General features: G+C 38.4%; 1 protein-coding gene across 6 annotated transcripts in view; it reads right to left on the minus strand.

Annotated features, from left to right (window-relative positions):
• PKHD1 (PKHD1 ciliary IPT domain containing fibrocystin/polyductin) overlaps positions 1-26385 on the minus strand; it is a 456881-nt gene that overhangs the window by 239483 nt on the left and 191013 nt on the right. For all 6 annotated transcript variants that reach the window (XR_004285058.1, XM_032340236.1, XM_032340237.1 and 3 more), the window contains 7 exons: positions 25665-25721; positions 25291-25412; positions 14871-14983; positions 13506-13611; positions 9060-9194; positions 2438-2573; positions 142-388 (listed from right to left, as the gene is read on the minus strand). Coding sequence is in view for 5 of the 6 variants with exons in the window: in XM_032340236.1 (XP_032196127.1) it covers positions 142-388; positions 2438-2573; positions 9060-9194; positions 13506-13611; positions 14871-14983; positions 25291-25412; positions 25665-25721 (916 nt within the window). In the remaining variant the exon portion in view is untranslated. The remainder of the gene's footprint in view (positions 1-141; positions 389-2437; positions 2574-9059; positions 9195-13505; positions 13612-14870; positions 14984-25290; positions 25413-25664; positions 25722-26385) is intronic.

Here is a 26385-nt window from a genome sequence, read left to right on the forward strand (position 1 = left end):
CAAAAATATTCCCGAATCATTTTTATGGAACTAAATACTTCTAATAAAATCTTAAAAAGCTGCCCTTCTATAAAGCCCAACAGCTTGAACAAAACATGCATGCTCATTGGCAAGCTGAAAAGTATGGTGAAGTCAACTTACAAACCAACAGACATTCGATGAAAGAGAACATCTTCTCCACAGACACTGCCATGAACAATCTGACTGAAGCTTTCATTGACCAAACAAGAAGCTGGAAGGGTTTCCATAGAAGCAAGAATATGACTTCTGTTTTTCCCAGACAGAGACCCATCCAAGTCTTCCAAAATTGCTGCATGAGGAAATGGAAATGCTACTAAGTTTGGAGAGTTTATAAATTTCAGTTGGTTGGTCTTCACAGTAAATCCACCTATAAATTGGAAAACGGAAAGACCGTTACACATGGCACAAAACACTATTATAACAAATGACAGCTGAATTCATTGGAATGTTTTCAGTACTTTATACTGCATGTGTACACAGTTACGATGCCCTTGGTTATTTATTCAAGGAAAAAAATCACGAGTGTTTGCTGTGTGCCGGGCTCTGTGGTGTGTGCTAGGGACATGGAGGGAAACAAGGGCAGGACTGGCCTTGCCTTCATGCAGCCTTATTCTAGGGCAGTGAATCTCAGCCAGGGTAGGTTTGCCCTCTAGAAGACATTTGGCAATGTTTGGAACCATGGTTGGCAGTCACCCTCAAAAGCAACATTCAATCAACCGTGTGGGGAAAGAGCAAGTACTTTTAAGTACTTGCGGTAGGACTACACTGTTCGCAGTCTTTCTCTCACCCTGCCTACCTGCAATTCATCAATACGGCTGCTGGTCCAGCTGCCCAGACCTTCTAATTCCCAGACCCCCATCATTAAAATGTAACAACTGAGTATACACAGGACCTCAGTACATATGCTACTATATTTCTGTGTCATGTATATTGTAAAATATACCCAAGAGGAAAATAAAAAGGGTAAGATACAAATAATTAGTGGCCTTGATGTTTTCATTCCAGATCCCAGTAGAATCCGTGCAGTGAGTTAAGCCATGCATTCCAGACTCCAGGATTCCATCCTTTGCAATTTCTATAGTTCATCAACTACCTCAACCACCCACCAATCTACCATTCGGTCCTACTGGAATTTCAATTTTTGCGTATGTTGTTTCTAATTCCTAGAAACTTTCCTCTGCCTACGCCCCTTTGCAAATTTCTATTCGTCTTTCAAAGCCCTGCTCAAGGAACACTTCTACGAACTCTTGCCTGACCCCTTTCTTGTTGCCTTCACTGACCTTGTTTAGTCCTCTAGGATTATACTCATCACATTTACTACAGTGACTGACTTAACATTTATTTTTGTGCCTAGATCGAGAGCTCCTGCAAGAGAAGAATGATGTGTTTTTTCATCTTTGTATGCCCCAGTTCTTCAGACAGACCTGGGAATGAACCGTTTTTAAGCAAATGAAAGAGATAACTTAGCCCAGATCATTCAGTGAGAAGAGATTCGAGGTCATGAAGAATAGTATGCTTTTCTTCAGTGTCTTATGAATGATATGAAATAGGGAAGCTATTAAAGAACTGAGGGATTGTAATTTGAAGGGAATGCCATAAGGCATTTTTTATTCCTATGATTATTTCTATAATCTTAAACTCAAATGCCACCCAAATAAAAACAATGTTTGACTCTGCCTATACAGAAAAAAGAAAAAAAAAAAGTAAAGTGGAGACTTGCTGATTATTCATTTAATTAAAAAAACAAACAATTATCTAAATTGGTGATTCAAACCACAAGAGCATATTTACTTGAATTACTTGGTTTGGCTGTTTACCATGATCAAATCAACTAGATTGCTCTCTACTTCTTTTCACCTTGGCCCATGAGTCCTCCAAGGTATTTCTCACCACCTCAGAGATGTGGTTAACAAGTGAACGAGAATTCCTATGGTTCTTTTTGTGTCTACAACAAGCCTTAGGCTGTTGAAAACATAAAGTACTGAATTCTGGCTCTTTGAGGAAAGATTGCATGTGTGTTCGTTTATACCCGTATGTCTATCCACCCAACTCCACTTATTCAATCAATAAACTGCCCAGTAGGCACCAAGCTGCCGGGTACTAATGATAAACCTCTGAACAGGAGAGACCCAGTCCCTGCCTTTATGAAGCTCAGAGCCCAACAGAGACATGGAACCGTAAAGATGGAGGATGGCAGATGCCATCATAGGGAAAGAATGGGGGAGGAGGGGTGGCTACAAGAGTTACACTGGGGGCACCTGGCCTCCTCTGGGATTTCTTTCAGGAGATCAGAGCAGCAGTTTCTACTGATGCAATCTTATACTGAAAGAAACCATAAAGGTTTTATCGCTCTTTATTGCATTTACTCAAATGTTGGCCTTTTTTAGTGCCTGTCTTACCTCTTCAAACAACCTACCCTGTCCCCGGGAACAGCCCGCACAGGTCCTGATGGCCACGCAGTCAGTGAGATCAAAATTAACAAAGGTTGTGTTAGATATTATCAGTTCCCATCTTTTGGGAGTTTTGATCCCAGCTGACATACACAGGCTTCCCTGTGATTTAGAAAGAGAAAAAAAGAAGAAGAAGAGAACTGGTCACATGAAATACAATTTGTAATGCACAAAAACAAGAGAGTAAGACAAGTTACAGAGTGGGGAGAAATATTTATGAATCACAAAAATGACAAAGGATCACAAAAGGATGCACTACACACACACATTAGAATGATTAAGTAAAAAATAGTGATGACAATTGTCTTTCTCTGATATGAGGAATTTGAGAGGCAGAGTGGGGGGTTTGGGGAGTAGGGAGGGAAAAAAATGAAACAAGATGGGATTGGGAGTGAAACAAACCATAAAAGACTCTTAATCTCACAAAACAAACTGAGGGGTACTGGGGGGAGGGGGTATGGAGAGGGTGGTTGGGTTATGGACATTGGGGAGGGTATGTGCTATGGTGAGTGCTGTGAAGTGTATAAGCCTGATGATTCACAGACCTGTACTCCTGGGGCAAACAATACATTATATATTAATAAAAATAATTAATAAAAAAAGATTTAAAATTAAATTAAATTTTTAAAAATAGCGATGATAACAAGTGCTGATCATTTCCATAGTGGCCACTGTCACTATGGAATATAGGTTGGCACTTTCTAATCAAGTTAAACAAACTCTTAACATACGACCTAGCAATTCAACTCCTAGGTAAATAAAAATTTATGTTCATACAAAAACCTTGCACAAATTATTATGACAGTTCCATTTGTAATCACCCAATCTGGAAACAACCCAAATGTCTTTAAACAAATGAATAGACTAAACACACTGTGGTACATCCATAGAATGGAATACAACCCAACAATAATAAGGAATAAAAGCCTGCTTCTTACAACAAGTTAGGTAAATTCCAAAGGCATTTGATAGCAGAAGAAGTCAGTCTCAAAAAGTTGCATGCTATCTGATTCCATTTAGATGATTATTCAGAAGAGAAAACTATAGTGACAGACAATGAATTAGAGATACCCTGGGGCAGGGCTAGGCTTGAGAGGAGGACATGGCTGCAAAGATAGAGTCTGAGGCAGTTTTTTTGGGATTAAAACAACTGTTTTGCTTTATCTTCATTATGGTGGTAATGGTGGTGTCTGCACTAATGGTTACACTATTCTACACACATGCTTAAATCACTGAACAGTACATCAGAAAAAATCAGTTTTACTATATGTTAAAATAAAAAATAAAAATTAGAAAATCTAAAAAGAAACAAAAACTGCTTCCACTATTCCCCACAAAATCTCTTGAACAAACTCCATCCAATCAAGTTGTTAGTTTTTTACTCTTCTACTCTTAAAAATAATTGTATGCCTGAGAATCACCAGAAACTTATCAGGGCCCACCACCATGAAAGATAGTGCTGAAAAGAAAGAAGAAAAGCAAACCAGTGGAGACAAAGCCAGTATAGAAATCAGAAGAACACTTAAAACACCAACATTTAAAACTTCAGGGAAGTAAATATACTATACCCATGAAACAAGAAGCCCCCAAAGAGATTTTTCAGTAAAAGAAAAAAAGAACAAAAATGAGAGAACAGAGATAATCAATTATATAAGAAAAAATTGAAGAACTACCCCTGAAAATAGAATAAAAAGACGGGTGACAAATCAGAGAGAATATTAAGAAAAGCAGAAAAGAAATCAAGGAGACTCAATCTCAAAATAATAATATAGAAGGAAGGAAGGAAGGAAGGAATATGAGGAGAGAATTATCAAAGAAATGACTAAAGAAAACATCCCAGAAGGGAAAGATGGGTTTTCTAAACTGCCAAGCCCCATCCAGTGCCTGACACAGTCATTAGAGCAAAAAGCTACATAAGGGACATCATTCTGAAACTGCAAAATACTAGGGACAGGATTCTGAAAACTTCCAAAGAAGAAAACCTAAAAGTTAAATAACAGACCTAGAATCAGAGTATCTTAAAATATTCAACATCAGTGCTAGAAGCTAGGAGACAATGGAGTATTGTCTTCAAACTGTCAATGCAAGGGGTTGGGGGTGGGGCACCTGGGTGGTTCAATCAGTTAAGCTTCTGCCTTTACCTCAGGTCATAAACCCAAGGTCCTGGGATGGAGCCCCACTTAGGGTTTTCCTCTCAGCGGGGAGCCTGCTTCTCCCTTCCCCTCTGCCTGCCACTCCCCCTGCTCTCTCTGTCTCTATCAAATAAATAACTAAAATCTTTAAAAAACAACAACAACAAAAAACCAAATTGTCAAGGCAAAATGAACTCCAACCTGCTATTCCATAACTGACAACCTATAAATAAGGGGATCCCCATTGGTAGTTCAAAATATTTACCTTTTGTAGACCCCTACTTGGTTAAGAAGATTACTATAGGCTATATTCTAATAAAATGAGGAATTAATCAGAAAGGAGGAAAATGTGGGAATTAGGAACAATAGCCCCAATACTAGGATGACATGCAGGAAAATTCTAGGATGTTGGTCAAGAGAAATTTCAGGGTACAGTTATGAAACCCTTCTCCAAAACTGCTGGTGCAAGTGTAAACACTTGGAATTGTTGTCTGGCATTATTCACTAAAGCTGAAAGGATATCCTCTGAGCCAGCAATTTTATAATTTGGCATAAATTCAAAAGAAGTACATGCACATGAACACAAGACATATAGAAGAGTGTTCATGACATCATTACTGGCAGTAGCCCAAAACTAAAAACAATCAAATGTCCATCAATACCAACATGCCTTTAAAAAACTGTGGTATATTGGGATGCCTGGGTGGCTCAATTGGTTAAGCATCTGCCTTCAGCTCAGGTCATGATCTCAGGATCCTGGAATCGAGTCCCGCATTTGGCTTCCTGCTCAGGGCGGAGGCTGCTTCTCCCTCTCCACCCTTTCCTCCCCACTTATGCTCTCTCTCGCTATCTCTGCTTCTGTTCCTCTCTCTCAAATAAATAAAATCTTCAAAAAAAAAAAAAACTGTGTATAGTCATGAAGTGAAATACTACATAGTGATTGGGAAAACAAATTATTTCAACATATAAAAAATATAAAAACATACATGAATGTTACAGACATAATGTTGTGCCAAAGAAGCCAGGCACAAAAGAATTACTACTCTGTGATTCCATTTATATAAAGACTGAAAACAGAATTCAAATTAATCTAGGTCTATAGAAGTCTAAGTAATGGTTTCCCTTTTGGCTGGGGTCTAGAAGAGGGGTTGGGTGGGAGGAGGCATGAAGGGATTTCAAAGGAACAGGTAGTGTTCTATTTCTTGATCTGAGTGGTATGTTATGGTTTTTACTTTATAAAAATCTATTGAGCTCTTCACTTGTGATTGGTGCACTTTTCTCTATAAATGTTATACTTCCATGAAACATTTATTTTAAGAAGTGGAACAGATAACAAGAGAAAAGTAGCATACAAGATTGGAAGGAAGAAAAAAGTTAAAGGAGTTTAAGGTCCTTGCATTCATTGCTCAGGTAAAGTTCAACAGTGCTGTTGTAACTTAAACCTCATTTAGACGAGAGGGAATCTTGAAAATTTTAAGTCTGATAACTAAAATAATCATAAGAAAATGAGTAACTTTCAAATAAGTAAATATAAAAAAGATACTCTTCAATGCAAGACAGATCAAGTTTGAAGAGTAGAAAAGAAAGAAAGAAAGAAAGAAAGAGTAAGAAAAGAGAGGAAAGAGAGAACAGAAAACTGGTTGCCAACTGGGAGCACAAAGTAAGACGGTAGAAATAAATGCAAATGTATGGGAGACATCAGCATGGGGATGGTAATTGAAACCACTAGAGAAAATGAGATTTCACCCAGGGAGAGCAAGTACATTGAGAAGAGAAAGGGCCCTACAACAGAATTTAGAGAAACAAAAGGTTGAAAGGTCTAAATTAAGGAAGGCAAATCCACAAGTGAAAATAGGAGCTAACCTCCCCACCCCCCACTCCAAGAAATAGTAGGAAGAATGAAGCCATCCATCAGCATCTGTCTGAATAAGATATATGTTAAAGTACTGTCATCTGTTCAAATTAATTTCAATAACAATGAGAAGGCAACCATCTCACAGAGACTTCTCAAAGTAGGGTGACCATAATTAGCATCCAAATCAGGACACTTTTGAGAGTGAAAAGAGATGCTAATGAAATAGAATGTTAGGACAACAGGCATAAACAAAATAGCCAGACTGGGGTACACAGTGATAAGAGAAGCCATCTCTTTCTCTTGTGTATTAAAGCCATCCTCCCTCAATATAAAGTAATGTTGAGTGTGAGGGTACCAGCATATACACAAATAGGCTTAAAGGAGAAAAAATCCTTTTAATAAAAAGTTCTCCTGGAAACTAGTGTTTGTTTTAGGATAGGACTCGCTGGTAATTGTGTGCTACCAGTTACATGTGGCTAGAAGGTCAGAGAATGGATAAACCACATTCTCTGAAAAATCTTAATTCCTAAAGGGATGGCAGGCATGAAAGAGAGAAGCTAAAATCAAAGTTCTACAACCACAGAAGGCCAGGCATCCTTTTTTTTTTTTTTTTTAAACAACTGACATAGTTTCACGTGGCAATAGAGTGGTTCCCAAATAAATCTGAGCAATCTTGCATTAAGTAAAGATTCGTAGATGTTTCTCTTTTTTGTTTTCAACAGTAGAACTTCACGGAGCCTTTAAAGTATGAATATCCATGTGAATGTCAGGGAATGGAGGTATTGTCAACAGTATATCCTAAATGTAATTAACCTAAGAAGCTTGCTTTTCTCAGACCCTCTCTTGGGACTAGACTTCCATGACAAACACTTTAGAAAATACTGGAGTAGGCAATGCTCATTGCCAAAGCTGTTTTCCATGTGTAATTGAAAGAGTGTTTGGCCAGGAGCGAGAGGATATGCTGGTGGTCCTAGCTCCACAACACTAGGCATAGATCTTGGGCTATCATTTGACTTCCTAAATCTTCCATCACTTTACCTGTAAATTCAGGAGTTCTAACTAGATCAACTCTCAGCTAATAGTTAGCTCTAAAGTTCCATGGTTTTATGATCTGGATGCTTAACCAGGATCTAGATCTCTCCTAGAACAAACCACTTAAAATCATCTATTCAAGGACTTTCATCCTACACTTTCTTAAGAGACTGAGAGATCCTCTTTTGGCTGCATTGCATTTGTGATGAATCACACCCCAGGGGTGGGATTATGTTTTATTATCTCATGATAAGCACCCTTTTTCATAATTTATATTTTAATTTGTGTCACTCTCTAAATAGACATTATGATGTCTATTTAGTATCCATTAAGATGTTGTGACATTAATTTACCAGGACAGTTAGTGACTCAGCTTGATGGACATTTTGTTTTTGGCATCTTCTCTAAAGTTATTCCTAAAGAATTTAAGGGCTTTTGATCTATCAGTATCAAAGAATCTAAATCTGGGTTCCATTCTTTCTTGAAAATTCTGCAATCTAAGAAAAGATTCATTTCTCACGGTGGTAATCCTTTTAGAGAAAAGGAAAAACTGGCAGGTATTTCCCTCCTGAAAAGGATGGTTCAAAAAAGACTTAACTAAGTTTGAGAACCAAACATAGAAAAATGAAGCTTAGTATGAAAATTATTTTTTAAACTTAATATTTATATCTATACCTGTAAAAATAAGCTCCAAGGGAAGTACAAAGGGTGATGATTATTTAAATTTCAATTGGTCAAAACACTGAGGAACAGATTAAAGAGAAAACTCCTTCCTTGGTTTTCAGAAGTACTATAGGTCTCTGCCATCTCTGTTATGACAATGTGATATGAATATACATGTAACTCCTTCAAGAACAAGAACTTGGGAGATCCATTATAGGTCTGAAGGCTACTAAGACCAATGGCAGTCACGGACTTCTTTTAAGGGAAGCCAGTAGTTCTAGTTCCACACCTGAGAAATTTTCTTTTCCTCATCTACATTCTGCTACTCAGGCCACACAGTGGCAGAGAAGCATCTATAGTTTGCACTTATCATGTAGAAACCCACACTTGGGCAAATATTAGGGAATCATCTAAGAAGCCCTAGTATACTATACAATGTAAATTTATGTTACCTCCTTCAGGGAGGAACTCTAAATAGAATAAGAACCCCATAAAATGTTGATGTTGAAACTTAGCAAACCATAATACAAAGAGAAAATGTAGAGTTATGCTATTCCATAATCCTTGTGAGGTTAGAGTAAACTAACCCAAAATTATTTAGTTTGTTATTGAATTGGTATGAAAATAATGCTAAATAGCAACCAAGTAAGAATTCTTCAGGCTACTCATGACTTTTATGATTTATATGGACCCATAACATTGAAATCTTGTGTATATATGAATTTTATCATGAACTTCACCATGGTTACAAAAAAAAAAAAACAACCCTCTTCCAAATTTGACCAACTAAATACAAGATTCACTGAAGAATGCTATTAAAATTACATATCCTGGATCACCAGGGAACCTAGCACATATGATTCTGTTTTGATGGACAGCCTAAAACAACTACACTAAGGCACTTACCTTGTGGGCAAAATGGCCAAGTAATAAGCTGTCAGTAATTGAAGTATTTGCATCACTTTCTAAGATGTCAATTCCAAAATCTCTGCATGAATAAACTTGGAAGTTTTTCAGGTGAAGATTACTACTTCTAAAAATCTATAAAACAACAGCATATGTTACGGCAAAGATCTGAGGCTTGATTTTTCTTGCAGAATTCCTATAGCTTCTTTAATTATTGATTAAGTATAAATAAGCATGCTATTCCATGTTTAAGCAGCTTTTGTTCACCAATATCCATACAGACATCCCAAAGTTGCCATGAGGTCAGCGTTAACTATTCCCCTTTGGCAACATCCCCTCTGTACTTTTCATTTCTCCTCATAATAACTGTTACATTAAAAATGTCAGTGTAAATTTTTCACATATCTAAAATAAGCTTGCAGTTGTCAAATCACACAAAATTAATGGAGAAAAACAGAGCATCCAGGAACTCTAGTACTTAATCTTTTCCTCAGTAGAGTATACCTTAACTAATATTATCAGAAAATTGCAATATGAAATAAGTAATTCAGCATGACTACAGACACAAAATATGTTATGTACATCTATATTCATGACAATGTGGGTTAATGGGCCCAAACAGGGGTTGAGTATTAGCAAAATTAGCTTGTTAGAGTTGAATGAGTCCCTTTAGTTTGGGGGACAGAGCTCTTGGTTTTGAGCTAGCACTGATAGGAACTAACTACATGATCTTAAGCAAGACATTTCTTTTCCTAGACTTCAGTTCAACCAACATCAGGATGTAGGTCTAGACTAGCAATTAACCTAACACAGTCATTCCTTTATTTATTAAATAGGGTCATATTCACAATCGTATCTTCAAGTAGATGTTTCCTATTAATTAAGGCTTACGTAACCTTGACTGATTGATTGATTGATTGATTTTTGGTAGCATTGATTTATCATAGTATCATGCTTCTGCCCATCAATCAGTCTTTGTGTTTGAATTTTCAAGAATTGAACAGCTAGCATATCCCATTATGTATACACCAACAGCTTTTGATAGATGATAGATCTCTGAAGACACAAAGGTTTATTTAAACAAATAAGGTTATGATCTGAACTGTTAACAACAGTTGTGACCTAATTACAGGCATCAGCCCAAATTCTGGCAAATACACTCATATTTTAAAACAATGAACACCCAACATTATTTAGAAAACCTGTTGATTTTAAAAGAAAACCAAGATACAACAGCAAAAATCACCTATTTGTGGTGTGAATACCTTCATAATGTACTCTCATCTCTCACTCTCCCTTTTCTAAAAGAATCTCTTTGCGTCTAGGAAACATGGTGAGGAGAGGGTGTTCTTCTCAACTGTTATTACCATGCACACACAAAGGCCAGATACCTGAGTCGGAATCCAGGAATTCTGAACTATTTGACTTTATCAAGTATTTTAACCCTTACCCAAAAAGTTTCCTTTCCTTCAAAAAATAGTGTAATAGTGACGCAGCTCCCTCAAGTTTATTAAGATGATTAAATAAGAAAATATCCCAAAATGTTAACTACCAAGCTATCAATATCATCAAATAAATATAAATTTATATTTAGACACAATTTTACCCAGTGGATTCTTCTGGTCAAGTATCTATAAACACGATGCTTATGCCTAATGACTAGAGTAAAGCCAGATATATCTAATAATGAAAGTTAATGAAATTTAAACACAACACATTTTTGATGGATACAGAAGGCATTTCTCAATGTTAAAATTTGCAGAGCCGTTATTGTCGACACTGATCTATCACTACATACTCCACAAACATCCAGGCACTCTTCTGGACACTTTGCATGTGGGCATATAATTAACTCTTGAAACAAACTTATCCTTTCGGATAAGTTATAACTTATCTTTCCATTTTACAAATGAAATAAGAAAAATCATGGGATTTGCCCAACATCACAAGGATAGGACTTGGCTCCTTTCACTGAACTTAATGTTTCCAGGGTTCATTCATGGTGTAGCATGTATTGGACTTCATTTCCTTTTATGTCTAAGTAATAGTCCTTTGTTTTGATTTACCACACTGTATTTATCCACTTATCCAATGGTGACTATCTGGGTTGTTTCTACCTTTTGGCTATTATGACTAACGCTGCTTAGACATTTGAGTATAAGCTTCTCTGTGAATCTATGTTTTATTTCTCTTGGGTATATACCTAGGAGTAGAGTTGATACATCACATAGTATCTTTGTGTGTAACCATGTGAGGAAATGCCAGACTGTTCTCTGAAGGACCTAGACCATTTTAAATTTCCATCAACAATGTGTGAGGGTTTCAGTTTCTCTATATCTTCATCAACATTTGTTATCATTTTGATTCTAGCCAAACTAGTGGGTGTGAAGTAGTAGCTCACTGTGTTTTTGATTTGTATTTCTCCAATAGCTAATTATGTTGAACATCTTTTTACATGCTTGTCGCCATTTGTGTATCTTCGTTGGAAAAGCGTCTATTCAAATATGTGGCTCGTTTTTTAAATTGGGTTGTCTTTTTATTGTTGAGTTGTAAGAGTTCTCCTATATTCTAGATACAATTCCCTTATCAGATATACCATTTGCAAATATTACATCCCATTGGATAGGTTGTATTTTTACTTTCCTGATGAGGACCTTTGAAACATTGAAATTTTCAATTTTGACAAAGTCTAATCTATCCATTTTTCTTCTGTTGCTTATACTTTTGGTCATACCTAACAATCTTTACCTAAATCCAAAGTCATGAATATTTACCCCTTTGTTTTCTTCTAAGAGTTTTATAGGGTTTTTTTTTTTTCTAATGTTTAGGCTTTTGATCCATTATTGAGTCAATTTTTATAAGTAGTGTGAGGTAGGGATCCAACTTCATTCTTTTGAATGTGGCTATCCAATTATTCCAGCACCATATGTTCAGAAGGCTAATACTTCCCCCACTGATTGGTTTTGGCATCCCTGTGAAAAATCAGTTGTGTGGGTTTATTTCTGGACTCTCAGTTCTATCCCATTGATCTATATTTCTATCCTTGTGCCCATACCACACTGTCTTGATTACTATTGCCTTGTAGTAATTTTTAAAATAAGGAAGTATAAATCTTTATTCTTTTTCAGGATTATTTTGGAGGGAGTTACTTTTTAAATTCCCTGCTATTATGTTAATTACTTTCCTTTACTCTTTTCATCAAAGCAAAATTCCAAAAGCATTCTCATTATTTGAACTTTTTGACTAATTAAACTTGAGTATACAAGAGTTTCATCTTTAAGGATCTGTGTTTTCTTTCATGGGTTTAGCACTTCTGACTACAGAACTTGAGAAAGCTGACTCATGACCACCTTTTAATATGTCCATATTATTAGGTTATTTCTTTTAGAAAAAGGTTATTCAAGAGCATGAAAACAGAGTGTAAGTCTCTGAAAGGCATGAATTTCTTCTCTGCTTAAGACAGGACTCAACCAATGATTCTGCTGGATTTGTAACTCCTTTATTCATAATGTTTATGGGCAACAAAGTACTTTATAAAGTTAAGTAAGAACAAAACACTAAATAAAATTGGGATTCTTCCTGTTCCTAATTATATATTTTTGGGCTTTTCCCATCCACAATCATCTTCCTCTTGTTGGATATATGAAATACATGTCTAACGTTCTTAATGTAACTTAATTATATGTTTTTATTCTGCTTCCTGAATGCCCTGTAAACCTATTTCTTCATCTACATATCTTAGGCTCCAGATTGCTAAGTGGCAGGGACCAAGTGTGTGTAATTTTCTCTGTGTAGCACCAAAGAGTGACCGTGGAAAATTTTGTATGTTGTTGTTAACTGTGAGCACCCAAAGCTTCCTTACAAGAAATCACTATGTTAATGAAAAGTGAATGAGTGAATGTAAACTTTTTCCTTTTTGAAGAAAATGTGGTTCATTGATAAAGATAAGAATGGCATCTTGAGCTGGAATTTTTCTTTCAATGAGGAACATCATTATTTTCTTAGGATTGAAGCATGCATTATTCAGGATATTAAGATATCAAATGCACAGCATTTGGTGTCTGGGTTCTGCACCAGGCTGTGCTATTAACTAACTATGTGACTTTGGCAAATCCCTTTAGTTTCTGAGCCTTCATTTCTTATCTCTAAATAGGCATGGGAGGTGAGGAACGGAGGACCTCTATGATTCCTCCTGCTTATAATTTCTATGATTCTGTTGTTTCCATTAGAGCTGCTGAAAAGTCACCAGAGTAGAACCAAACTGACCCTGGCTTCCAGAGTAGGAATTCATTCAACAATTTTCCCACACACCTATGATGTTGTTCGCTCCTTAATACTGTGATAATATTGTTATGGCTCCCAAACCATCCCGCTTTAAATAGAGACACATAATAAACTACCCTCAGAGAACAAATGACAATTTAATGAAAAACTAACACAGCTTACCTGGGCACCACCTGCACTTCCCCAAACTGTGAAGTTCTGGAACAGGGTGGGGCCCCTGCCATTATCCCAAGGTGGCCGAAACTGAGGGTAAATAAAGAGACCAGACCTTGAAAGCAAAACAAAGAGTGAAAATCAGCCACTTTCTGTGTTCCAAATGTCCCACTTTTTCTCACTGGGAAATATAAAATGAAGGTAATGAATAAGGAGAGTGGAGATGAGGCCTAGGAGCCTTCTCCCTGTCCAGCATTGCCCACCCCTCAGCCTTCCCTCTCTGTGACCCTCCATGACCTGCTCCCGCCTCAGCAGATGCAGATTGCCAAAATCTCAGTCTCTTCTCCCAGCCTTTCTCTAGCTTCACCCCTTCCTAGCAGACTGGACACCTGTGCCTAGCCCATTAGAACACACTAGGAAAGTGGACACAAGCACCGTTACTCCCTCCAACTTTTGTTCTTCTCCTTGAAATGCACTACCTTCACAGGACTCTGGGTATCTTCTTTGCTCATACCGCAGAGCTGCTGAGAACATCTTGGTAAAACTTCATAATCTTAATGATAAATTCATGGCACATGTGTTAATTCTAGACTTAGCTGTTTCAAGATGGCACCGCAATCATTTTGAATCCTTATTCCACTCTCCTCTCACTGTCCATCAGAACAATATCACTATATTATTATTATCATAATTATTGATAGCTATCAATTGCTGAGTTCCTACTATATTCTAGGTGGTCCTTTAGGTGCATCACAGGAGTCATCTCTAATTATCACATCAAACTTCCAATGTAGATCTGAAATTACACAAATGAGGGATCTGACTCTTAAAAAAACAAGAAACAAGCAAACAAAAATTTTCTAGTCGAGCAAGATTTGATTCAGGGCCTGAATGACTCTGAAGTCCACATTTTGCCCATGTTCCCACCACGCTTCCCAGCTCTTGCTCTTAGCAGATGACCTGAACTCCATGTACCAAAACCTTGAACAAGTCCCCTCCCCTCTTACCAGAGTACCTGTCCCCAGCCAAGAGCCTTTCCCCAAAGGCTCCTCACCCTACTCAGATCCTGAGCCCAGGCATTCTCACCTCCTGGTTTCTTCCAATCCCTTGGAAATTTAATTGCTCTCTCTATTGAATTCTATGTCTCCATATATGAAAGACACACTCTGTCCCGCTGCCTTCTCCAGTGACTTCCCTATCCCTTTCCTTCCCTTCACCACCAAACTTTTATAATCCAAAATGCTTATACAGGTGCATCATCAAATCGTACATGGATGCCCCAGATTACCACCTCTCTGAGAGTGTTGTTTAAAAAAAAAAAAAAAAAAAGTTAAATCTCACACCCAAAATGTAGATGAATTTACCCAAGTTTACCTTGTACAAGAATGTGCAATATTCTGGGTAAAGGAGAGAAGTGGAGCTTGTGATGTTTGGCTGGTCACCAGATGAAAAAAGTATCCTAAACCAGCAACATACACCCTGTTTCCCTATGGAAAGGATAGTTAAAGAATAGTTATTCCAGATAAAATAAGGTTGCCAGAAAGAAAGACTTTTCTATGTGGTCATTCTGCTTCTCTTAATTTACTTCCTGTCCAAGTATATTGATACTTTCATGGCTCATGCACTCTTCACACACCCCAATCCTTCCCCCCGACCCCAGGAATCAGATAGACTCTCATTTTTCTTCCTCAGTGCAACTCAACTGGGCTGTAATTTGTCTACCTTAGTAAGTGGTATCTCATGTTAAAGTAGTCTTGTAGGATTCCACAGTGAAAGGCTTCCTTCTTCATCAGTATGTGCCCTTCTGTTTGGTGTTTGGTGTTTTACCTTCACAGGACTCTGGGTATCTTCTTTGCTCATACCGTGGAGCTGCTGAGAGCATCTTGGTAAAACTTCATAATCTTAATGATAAATTCATGGCACATGTGCTAATTCTAGACTTAGCTGTTTCAAGATGGCACCGCAATCATTTTGAATCCTTATTCCACTCTCCTCTCACTGTCCATCAGAGCAGTATCACTATACTATTACTATTATAATTATTGATAGCTATCAATTACTGAGTTCCTACTATATTCTAGGTGGTCCTTTAGGTGCATCAGATAGACTCTCATTTTTCTTCCTCAGTGCAACTCTTTGGGGTTTGCAATAGTACTAGAGCCAAAGGCTTACGTTAAAGCCAAGTCTATACAAAGTGTCCTCTCCAATCCTTCAAACAAATCAATGATTTGACTATGGGTTGAAGACTACTGATTATACTAGTTATGCCTTTGTTCTGAGACACTCAGTTATGCACTGAGACACAGTGTCTGAGATCAAATACCAGCTTGAATCTCCTCAATGTCCTCTTCTCCTGATTAGATCATTTTAATCACCTTATTATTTCTTTATAGGATTTCCTACCTAAATAATTCGATGTCTTTTATATGCTGATATAAAATCTAAATTCTCCATTGGACCACATGAGATTGGGGCTTTAATTCTGATCAAACTGAACACAATGGATTCTCTTTATAAACTCAATAAGATATTGACATAGACTCATCACTGTGTGATATATTTTAAGAAAGAGTAGAAAATTAATTCCCTAAAGAGTCTTTTATTGTATATAGAGGTATTCTGCTTGGCCTACCCAATGTTTATAAAAATTGTGACTTTGTTTCTAGTATTTTACAATTGGGACACTTGATATAAAAATTTAGACTCTCAGTTTTTTAACAATACAAAGTGCAAATTCCTGTGGAGGTAGCCATGGACCAGCTGGGGTTATGAAGTGTCTGCCTTCTTGGATTATGGTTATTCTGGCATAGTCCCCACCCTTCCTGTGTCACTTATTTATGATACCAGGCAAGTACCCATGGGTATTTGAATTTGCAACCTCTAACTCCAGGCAGTAAGGTAAATAGTATGTTGGTTCTTCCATGTTCCAGGAGGAGGATTGAAGGGCCAAGAGACCAAACTGCTGGACTATTTCCTAGGCAATTATGTGCATCTCTCTCTCAGCCTCAGAGGCTGGTCTGAGGCCAAGATGCCCATGTCTACCTAGAGAATAGAATTCAAGAAACAGGACACTCAGTCAGCCTCAGGCCAAGCTTTGTGCTCCAGGGACAAACGGAAATCCAGAGGCTACTGCGTAGCTCTTCCCTGATCACCTGGGGGGGTGTGACAATAAGAAAACTGCCTTATTCCTACAAGCAACTCACCTCCTGGGAGCTCATGCTATGGGACTGGGATAGCTCATCCCAAACATTAGAATCAAGTCACAGAAGAGAGAATTAAAAGCAAAAGGCACTGTGATGCTGTACAACCCAACAAAACATTGTCTTTCTTTAAAACAATACTTCAGTGCCATAGTTGCCTCTAAACAGGGCTTGATGGGACTGTGTTGTGAGTGTCTTGCTAGAACAGTTTCTTAAATTTTAGTGTGCATGCGGGAGAGAGCTATAAGATTTAGCAAACAAAAAACACAGATGCCAAGTCAGATTTAAATTTCAGATTTGAAAAAAACAACTTTTTTTTCTAATATAAGTATATCTCAAATATTGTATAGGATATACTTACACTAAAAATTTATTAATATTTCTGAAATTTAAACTTAGTCACATATGTTGTATGTTGTCTGGAAACCCTAACCTGAAGTATATAAAATACAGATTTCTAGGTCCCCACCACTAGTTATTCTGACTTCACAGGTGCTGAAGTTGATGGTGAAGGGTTGGAGGACAGTACTCTGCACTCTTGAGCACCACAGGTGGGTCCAATGTAGGTAATCTTTTGACCTCATTTTGAGAACTACTGCTCTGGAGGTGACTGAGATACTAACACTGTACTGTCTAGTCATCAGAGGGTCCGGGAGATGTTCAAAGAAGAGAGAAACACTGGGAAGAATTCACTTCCTGGTGATTTTGCCAAGAGCTGCCTTGGGAGCCTATTGCACTTGGAGGCCACTACAGAAAACTGAAGGAGAATAGAGACCTAGACAATCAGGGCCCCAGGAGCTATCTGTTCCCAGGACCCCAGCAAAAAGGTAGTCCAACTCAGTGCAAGTTATATTTATGTCAAATTTTTCTTTCCCTTATAAATATTTATCTCATTCTTAACTTAGAACCAAGCGTGATAATAATATTCAGAGTAAAGATTTTTAGAGAAGTTGCTATTGTCCAGGTACCAGATTTTATTGTCATTTACTTTCACAGCAATCCTGAGTTATATATTATTATCACAATTTCACAAAGAAACTGAATCTTGGAGATGTTGAGTAACTTCCTCAAAGTCACAGAGCCCACAACTCAGAGTCAACTCCATTCCTGTCCAAACCTGGAAGTGTCAGAGATTGTAGGCTAAAGTAGAGAAATGAAGTCAAGACCCAGAACCAGGATGCTAAACAAGAGGGGACAAGTGAAGAAATGTAAACAGTAGGGTGAGTTGCAAGGTCATGTCACCAAGTCAAGGGCAGGAGTTTGTCATGGCCTTCCCAAGAGTGGATAAAATACATGGAGCAGCATTCTTTGCAGAAGTAAATGTAGTATGAACATTCAAGCAAGAGAAATCCCAGAGAGCAATTAACTGCCCAAGTAAACTGGCTCTTTGAAGTGTGCATTTGTAGTCACCAGAACAAAGTAAGTAAACCCTTCGGACACCAGGTAACTTGGCAGACAAGACTGGCGTAGTGTTTGGATGTTGCTACCTGAATATAGGTTTCCTCAAAATTGGAGAGCATTTTTCAGGTCAGATTTAACTAAAGAGTTGTTCTGTTCACCCAAATTCCAGACAGTATAAAATCCCTTCCATTCCCACCAAAGGGAAAAATGGCAGTTCAGAGGGCCCAGAGTAAAACATGGGTGTGGGATTGAGCCAATCCCCACTAGTCAGCAGGGAAAGACATGACATTTTTGAAGAGTATGTTTAAGGAGGATTAGGGTTCTGAGACTCCAGCATGAAGGGATTGAGCATTATCAAGGTGTAGACATAAAGTTAATGAGGACTGGCTACTGATGGGCTTTTTCAACAACAGAAGAAAAGATTGAGACTGCCGCAATGTCTATTGAATGCTGATACAGAGAGTGAGGAATATGGATGTTAGAACAGAACACAAAAAAAGGGTTAGAACTCATGGAGAAAGTTCTGGCTAGTCAGGGCAGAGCTCTCTCATATTCTCTCACATGGCTCAAGGAGTTTTATTCCATTCTGAGTGAGGGAGGACTGATGGTAGAGACTCCAAACACACTCTTACTTATAGCTCTTCTCTGTTTATCCTTAGGTTGAGCAAAATCATTTCATCCCACACAGCCCCAGTCATTCTAGACTTATACTTTCTTATACTTAATTCCTAAATGAGAAGATTTTAGGTGCTATTAAAGGTAGCTCTCTGAACCTGAGAGGACCACAAGCCGCCATTAGATAGCAGTTCTCCTCACAGAAGGGAACTTTAAAGAGACTTGTCCAGGGATGCCTAGGTGGCTCAGTTGGTTAAATGTCTGCCTTCGGCTCAGGTCATAGTCCCGGAGTCCTGGGATTGAGCCCTGCATCAGGCTCCCTGCTCAGTGGAAACTATTTCTCCCTCTCCCTCTGGCTGCCACTCCCCCTGCTTGTGCGCTCTCCCTAATCTCTTTCTCTCTGTCAAATAAATAAATAATATCTTAAAAAAGAGAGAGAAAGTCTTGTCCTCTCTGGGTGTTCCACATGTTCCACTAAGAACTTACATACACGCACACACACACGCTCACACACAGAACCAAGTAAAGTCAATATTGATGAAAAACTGAAACAGGTTGTTTTAAAACCAGCAACATTCAACTTCTGCCTCATGTGAGAATACTAACCAATGCTCCAATGCCCTGGTCCCTGGAGGTCTCCTGGTTCTGCGGAAGCATCAGTGAGGACCAGAGTTCACGGCTAGTGGAAGCCTGGCCGGCAGGCAGCAACAAGCACTTCATCGGGAAGCCAACATAGGCTGACAAAATCAAGGTACTATTTCCTTAACTTTTAGCTTTTTATTCTCTGTATGCCAGAAAGCTCTCTCATCCTGGGTATTTGTAATTAGCCTGCCATTCCTCATTTTTTACTCCATTCCAGAACATGTTCTTTCTTTGTGGACCAGCAGCCCCTTTACTCCTGTACTTCATTATTTTGGATTCCAAGTATTTCTCCAATTTTCTGAGGCCATTTAAAATTCTAAGTACATATCTCACCTACCGCACGGAACTTGGCACAAGTGACTTTGGGACATCATGTAATATGAAATTGAATTACTATTCAATATTCTAACATGACTTCAGGGAACCTGGGCCATCTCTAAGACTCCAGTCATCTTGAGGTGGCATAGTCTAGAGCTGGAGCTGTCAGTCAGAGATGATTTTGTTTCCCAGGGAGCATTTGGAAAGCTTTAGAGATGTTCCCAGTTGTCACAACTGAGGGGGAGGGATGCTACTGACCTTAAGTGGGTAGAGAAGAGGAATGCTGGTTCTCACAGCAAAGAATTAGCACCTAAAATACTAATACTACCATGACTGAGAATCCCTGGTCTAGACTGGTGCTATGCATTGTTGAAACAATTCCTGCTTTCTAGTAGCCCATCTCCAGATTTTATGGAAAGACCACCTAATATAAAAACATGGTTAATTACTATAAGAATACTTTGACAGTCTTTACCGGGAAGGTATTTATATCTTTTAAAAAATTTAAATCTGCCATCAGGCATTTCCCAAAAGAATACTTACTAGCATCAAATCAGTTATCTCAATTCTTTCTACATGCTAAGAAACAGGAAATATGCTCATGGTTCTAAGTTTTAGGAAGGATCACTGTCCCTGGGTTGGCAAATACAAGTGCCCAATACACACTTCAGTCCTCACAGAAACACAAGGAAGTAACATGGCTATTGATTGTTATGATTACACAACTGGAACCTTCCTTAGGGAAGTCCCTGTGAATTTCCACCTTCCACTTACCCTTCGTGGAGTAGCTATGTCTCTAGCATACTTGAGCCATGGGAAAAGCACTGAGACTTAGGGAAAGAGGGGTTTCTGAAACACCCACCTTTTCTGCAAGTATATAAACAATGAGAAACATATATCTCACTGGGACATACAACTCGATATCATTACCAATGAAATGCTCATTCATTACCAAGACTCTACTGGGAGGGAAAAGATTCACATATTTCAAGAATATATTCTACGGACTATCCCCGTATTCATCACCTTGGCCAGACAGGTGCTCAGGGAGTACATATTTTGAGCAAATGAATAGATTTGTGGAATCACTTGCCCTGGTGTCATTAGCATTTATGGAACATCTGGGTGAACATATATAAATATAAATGCTTTCCAAGTACATTTATAGTTGGGCAGGATATTATAACTTTGGTCTTCTGTTAGCTGGTAAGGCTCACTTTTCTTATAAAAGAAGCACTTGAACAGTCAGATCACATTACTTCCTGGCCCTTTTTACTCTCCATTCCAATTGGGTATGCTACAAATGATTCATGAGGAAAAACCACATATTTATGCAGGCAGCCGGCGGCTTGTGGGGAAGGGTTTAAGGCAAGCAGGGAATTTTGTGTGGAAATCAATTCTTTGCGGAAGTCAATGTATTATGGACATTCAAGCAAGAGAAATTCCAGAGAGAAATTAACTGCCCAAGTAAGCCAGCTCCTTGAGGTGTGCATCTATAATCACTAGAAAAAAAAAGTGAGTTAACCCTTCAGGCAGCTCTTAAATATACATTAGCTATTGAGTGGGGTGAGCTAGAGAACTGAAATTGGCCTTTAAACACAGAATTCCTTACAAAATTGATTCACAAACCAGAACAAATTCCCCTCAAATTAAATGGATGTTTCCAAAGGGCTTGTCTCCAGGGTTTTTCCACAGACTATCCTAAACAGGAGTCTGGTCATGGAAAATTTCCAGTGCCTACATACACATGGGATACTCTAGAGTTTTGGAAGTGAACAGGCCCTTGCTGTTTGAGAGCAAAGACTCTCCAGCCTGAGGTTGACAGAGGGTATGTCTACTGAAAACATGGAGCCACGGAGCCTCTAGATAGCAAGAGATCTTCATCAATGGAGTCATAGTCTCAGACTCTGGAGAGCTGAGGGAAGACTGCCTGGAAAGGGATGCTGTCAATGCCACAGGTGAGGCACAGAAGAGCCACCACCAATCTGTTTTTTGAAAAGCATGGCAAAGGCCTACCTAGGGAGTATTCGGAGGCAAACCGCAAGTTCCTCAGACACTCAAACAGGAAGAGCATGCTTGAGTATCCTATCCCTAGCGAGAAGACACAAAGCTCAGGTTTCACTTCTCACAGAAACTGTCCTGGGCTTGGCTCAGCTGCAGCCTGGGCCAGGAGACAGACCACTTATGCTTAAGAAAACTACAAAGGAATATCACACTTGAAATCCCCTCCTCCTGTGCAGGGTTGAAGATGAGGATGCTGTCCAAGTGGCTGACGAGGAGCCAAGGTGATTTCTGTACACTATGACAGAGCATTGTGTCCTAGTCTCTGGATCAAGGCAACTGGGAATAACATGTCACCATAAATCCCCGTAGAATCGACTGTTTCTTCTCTGCCTGCCTGCCAAGCCAGAGATATCAAGGTCAGACTCCTGATAAGAGTGGGAGAGTCAAGGCTTTCAGAAGTGGTAGCCCAGACACTAAGATTGTGTTACCTTCTTTAAGTCCAAATGAGGGCTTTAGTTCAGTTAACAGTTTTGTCCCAATGACAACGTCCTGGTTTCGATATTGCTACAGTGACAGCTGTTACATGGTGATGGTTATGGGGATGGTATCACTGGAGGATGCTAAGGGAAAGGCCCACAGGGACTCTTGATTATGTTTTTGCAACTTCTAAACCTAAAATTATGTCAAAATTTAAAACTTAAGGAAACGAAAAATCCCAATAAATTATACAAATACAGTGACTTTAAAAAATATTTTGCCAGGGGCACCTGGGTGGCTCAGTGGGTTAAGCCTCTGCCTTTGGCTCAGGTCATGATCTCAGGGTCCTGGGATTGAGTCCCACATCAGGCTCTCTGCTCAGCAGAGAGCCTGTTTCCTTCTCTCTCTCTCTCTCTCTGCCTGCCTCTCTGCCTACTTGTGATCTCTCTCTGTCAAATAAATAAATAAAATCTTAAAAAAATAATAATATTTTGCCAGACTGCAAGAAAACATCAAAGCAAGGCAGAAGAAAAGGATACAAAAACTGAGCATACCCAAGACTTGACTACCTTCTCTTTCAGGGTAGTCTGACTCTCTTTCAGGTAGAGTAGGACATGGAAGCCACAGTCCATGAAACAGTTGCATAGAGTACAGGAATGTCTCTCTCCTGAATACCAAAAATACCCTGGGAGATGGCAAATTTTTCTAAATCCCTTCCTGTTCCACAAATCAATTACACGCACACACACACCCATCTTTGTTATCATAGCTTCCTTATCATCCTTTTGGAACTAAGGCATATTTCTAAAATAGATTTTTCAAAGTATTCTGTGTATCTCCCACATAGGACACGCTTAATAAACTTTAACTTAGTGTTTACTCAGTAACTGAAATGCCTAGGATCAAGAGAAGTTGATAATTTTTAGGTTTTTCACATACAACAGTTAGCACCTACAACCTTAGCAGTGATACATTCTAAACAACAGGATATAAAAGAGATAGCACAGTAGAACAGCAGTGACATGCAGCTAAAAAACTGGCATGTGTTGTGCAATATTTAATAGAGAAGTCCCATGGGATTTAAACGCTGCTTCATATAAATGTTTTATTTTTCAGTCATCAAAATGATTGTGGGATCTTGGAATCTATTCTTTACTTTTCTCTTTTCTCCCTCCATTCTTTGATTATGGAATTATACTTTCATTCACTCACTCATTCATTATACTCAATTAATTTTTACTGAGCAACTGCTATGTTTCAGATACTATGCTAGGATCTAAAAGACTAATAAACTAATGAAAAGAAAACCACAGACCTTGAAGGTCATCAAAGAAAATGTTAAGAACACCTAATGAGTATGCTTAATGAATCTACACTACCAGCTTAAACTAAAGCCTCATTCTCAAAACATATATGTTGTATTTTCTTTCACTTTTGTAAAACGAATATAAGAGGAAAAAATAAATGAAATAGAAATAGGAAACATCTAATGGGAAACAAACAGCTTGCTTTAGATTCAGTTTTCTCATTGTTAATTTGGTAGTATTCACAGGTCAGTCTGCAAAAGCTCAGGTAAACAATCAGCTTTTTAGATGGCCCTGTGGTTTTCTGCACCTCTAGTAAACTCGATATGCCAGTAGACAAGAGGCCAGGACCTGTGGGCACACTCCAGTGTGCTACCCAGTGAAGCAAAGTCAGATGGACATTACCCCTGGCATTCAATGCAGGACTTAGATCTATTCCAGCCTCAGGCAGGAAGATGAATTGGACAAAGCTGAGGACCTACTTTCCTCTGGGCATTTCAGTGTAGTCAAGTCATGCCGTCTGAGGCATGCAAGAAACACAGTTCTTTAGGCCTCAAGGCTGCGGGCATAAGTACCCAACAAGCCCCAACGTCACCTACACGTTAAATGCTGCTCTTGTTGCCCTGGCTGTGGAGTTTGGTTTCTTTCAGTCTAAAGCAGTTCTGCTTCCTTTCCTAACTGGCATATTAGCTGCCCCTATTAGGCACCTAAAATGGTGTGTAAGTGCTGTGCTTGGAATAAGCATAATTAAGAGTCTGGAGGAAGGTTGAGGAGACAACCATGACTTTTATTAGGGGTGACTCAGCTGAAGGTAATTAAGAACAGATGATCAGAGAGAGACATTCATTCTCTCGGTTCCTCAGAAATCTGGCATAATTGCCATGAAACAAGAGATGTCAGACTAGTGTCCCGGAAGACTGAGGCCCTTAACCCTTTGGTAGATGATCCATAGGATAGACTCATTAAAAGAGGAAACTAACTGGCCTTTCACTACTCTGATGTAACTCTTCAATCATGTCAATCATAATCTATGGTTAAACGGTACTCTAAAAATTTAATTTCTTAAAGTGTTTGAGGTAAATTTACCAAGTAAAAGTAATATTAAGTTGTACTAAATAATTGGACAAAAAAGGCCATCAGAGTGTACTTTAAAGTTCTGGAATCTGACATGATCTCATATACCTCGTGACTTTGCTGAATCTTAGTTCTTTTTTTTTTTTTTTAAGATTTTATTTATTTATTTTAGAGACAAAGAGAGCACACACAAACATGAACAGGGGAAGGGGGAGAGGGAGAAACAGACTCCCCACTGAGCAGAGAGCCCATTGCAGGGCTCAATCCCAGGACCCTAAGATCATGACCTGAGCTAAAGGCAGATGTTTAACCAACAAGCCACCTAGGGGCCCTGACCCCTAGTTCTGAATACTCTTAAAGGGCAACAATATGGCCACATTTACAGAGGAAAATAATGAAGACTTAATAAGCAATTATTATTGAAATTGGGACAAAAATCAGAAACCACAGCAGACAGCTCAGGAAGATATTATAGTTTGTGTTAATCTAAAGGACCAGAAAATAATCAATATCTCCTTTGTTTTGCCACGGGTAGATAGATATTGCTTCAAAGAGTGTTCACAGAAATTCTGAGAGAATAATTACATTTATACCAAAGCACTTGTTTAACATAAAATCATAAAGTTGTTTTTCAATACCAGTGTGCCACCAAGTAAACATTTTTATGTCATCTTATACTTCCACTCCTCCAAATAACTTCTGGAATGAATTTTATGGCCTCTCAAGCTCTGACCTTCCTAGTGGCGCTACAGGTCTTACCTCTATAATGTTGGTTGGATTATGGATATAGATACCAGATGGTGTCAACGTTTCAGGACTGGACAGTCCCTCGGTGCCAGAAACACTGATGATCACATTGTTTCTTATGATATTTCCCTGTTCTAATTTAAGAAAAGATAAATCAAACCCAGGGGAGCCACAAACATAATTAATATTTACATAATTCAACAGTCTTGCTTCTACTAGCATACATCACAGCTTACATCATGTTTATATAAATAAATATATTTAAGAAACATTTAGTAGTTTCCACAAATTTAAGATAGTTAACATTTTGCCATCGGATGTGTCCATAAAATACACAACAACTTAAGTGGAGTATAGCTTGATTTAAAACCAAGTTATATACTTACCAATTGTTTTTTCAGGAGTCGCTTCCCAAGACATGTATTTTATGTCCATGTCTGTACCTGGGAACAAAAGGTCATGTTACCTCATTCAGTTCATACCCAGGAAAATGAGAGATACGGCCTCACTATTTCTTCTTCTGGGTATGGTTTATTTTAAATTTCTTTGTGTATTTTTAATTCCTAGACCAGACAAAGAGATACAGATTATATGTGCTTTTTCATTCTAGAATGTCATAGTGAGTCAGAAGTTCATTTTAAACAGAATAAAGAACAAAGAAACAGATGTATTCTTTTACTTCTTAGGAAGAATTTAAGTGTCCCCACAGTCAAATGCTGCATATGTCTGTGTCTACTCCAACCCCTTCCCTAGCTGTTCAAATTGGCCACCAACTATCTGCAGTGGCCTGGAATAGAAGAGAAGAAAATAAATAAAGAATAATAAATAAGAAAATAAATAAGGATAAAATGGGCCATGCTACAGAGACCGATTAGCCATATACGTAGCATCAGTAAAGAACAGCCCCACAGACCCTTCTCCTTATTAGGTATTTAGGTATATGAGTTTCCCATGTCATTTCATGAACTGGGTTTACAAACCTTTGCATGAAATTAAGTACTTTATCTATAATGCACTAACAAACAAATATTCTAATTTCATCACCTGCAGTATAATCGATGTCAAGAGCCTCCAATTCATAATAAGCACTAAAGGCTAAATTCCTCC

Source organism: Mustela erminea, chromosome 4, assembly GCF_009829155.1.
Source record: "Mustela erminea isolate mMusErm1 chromosome 4, mMusErm1.Pri, whole genome shotgun sequence".
Lineage (NCBI taxonomy): Eukaryota > Metazoa > Chordata > Mammalia > Carnivora > Mustelidae > Mustela > Mustela erminea.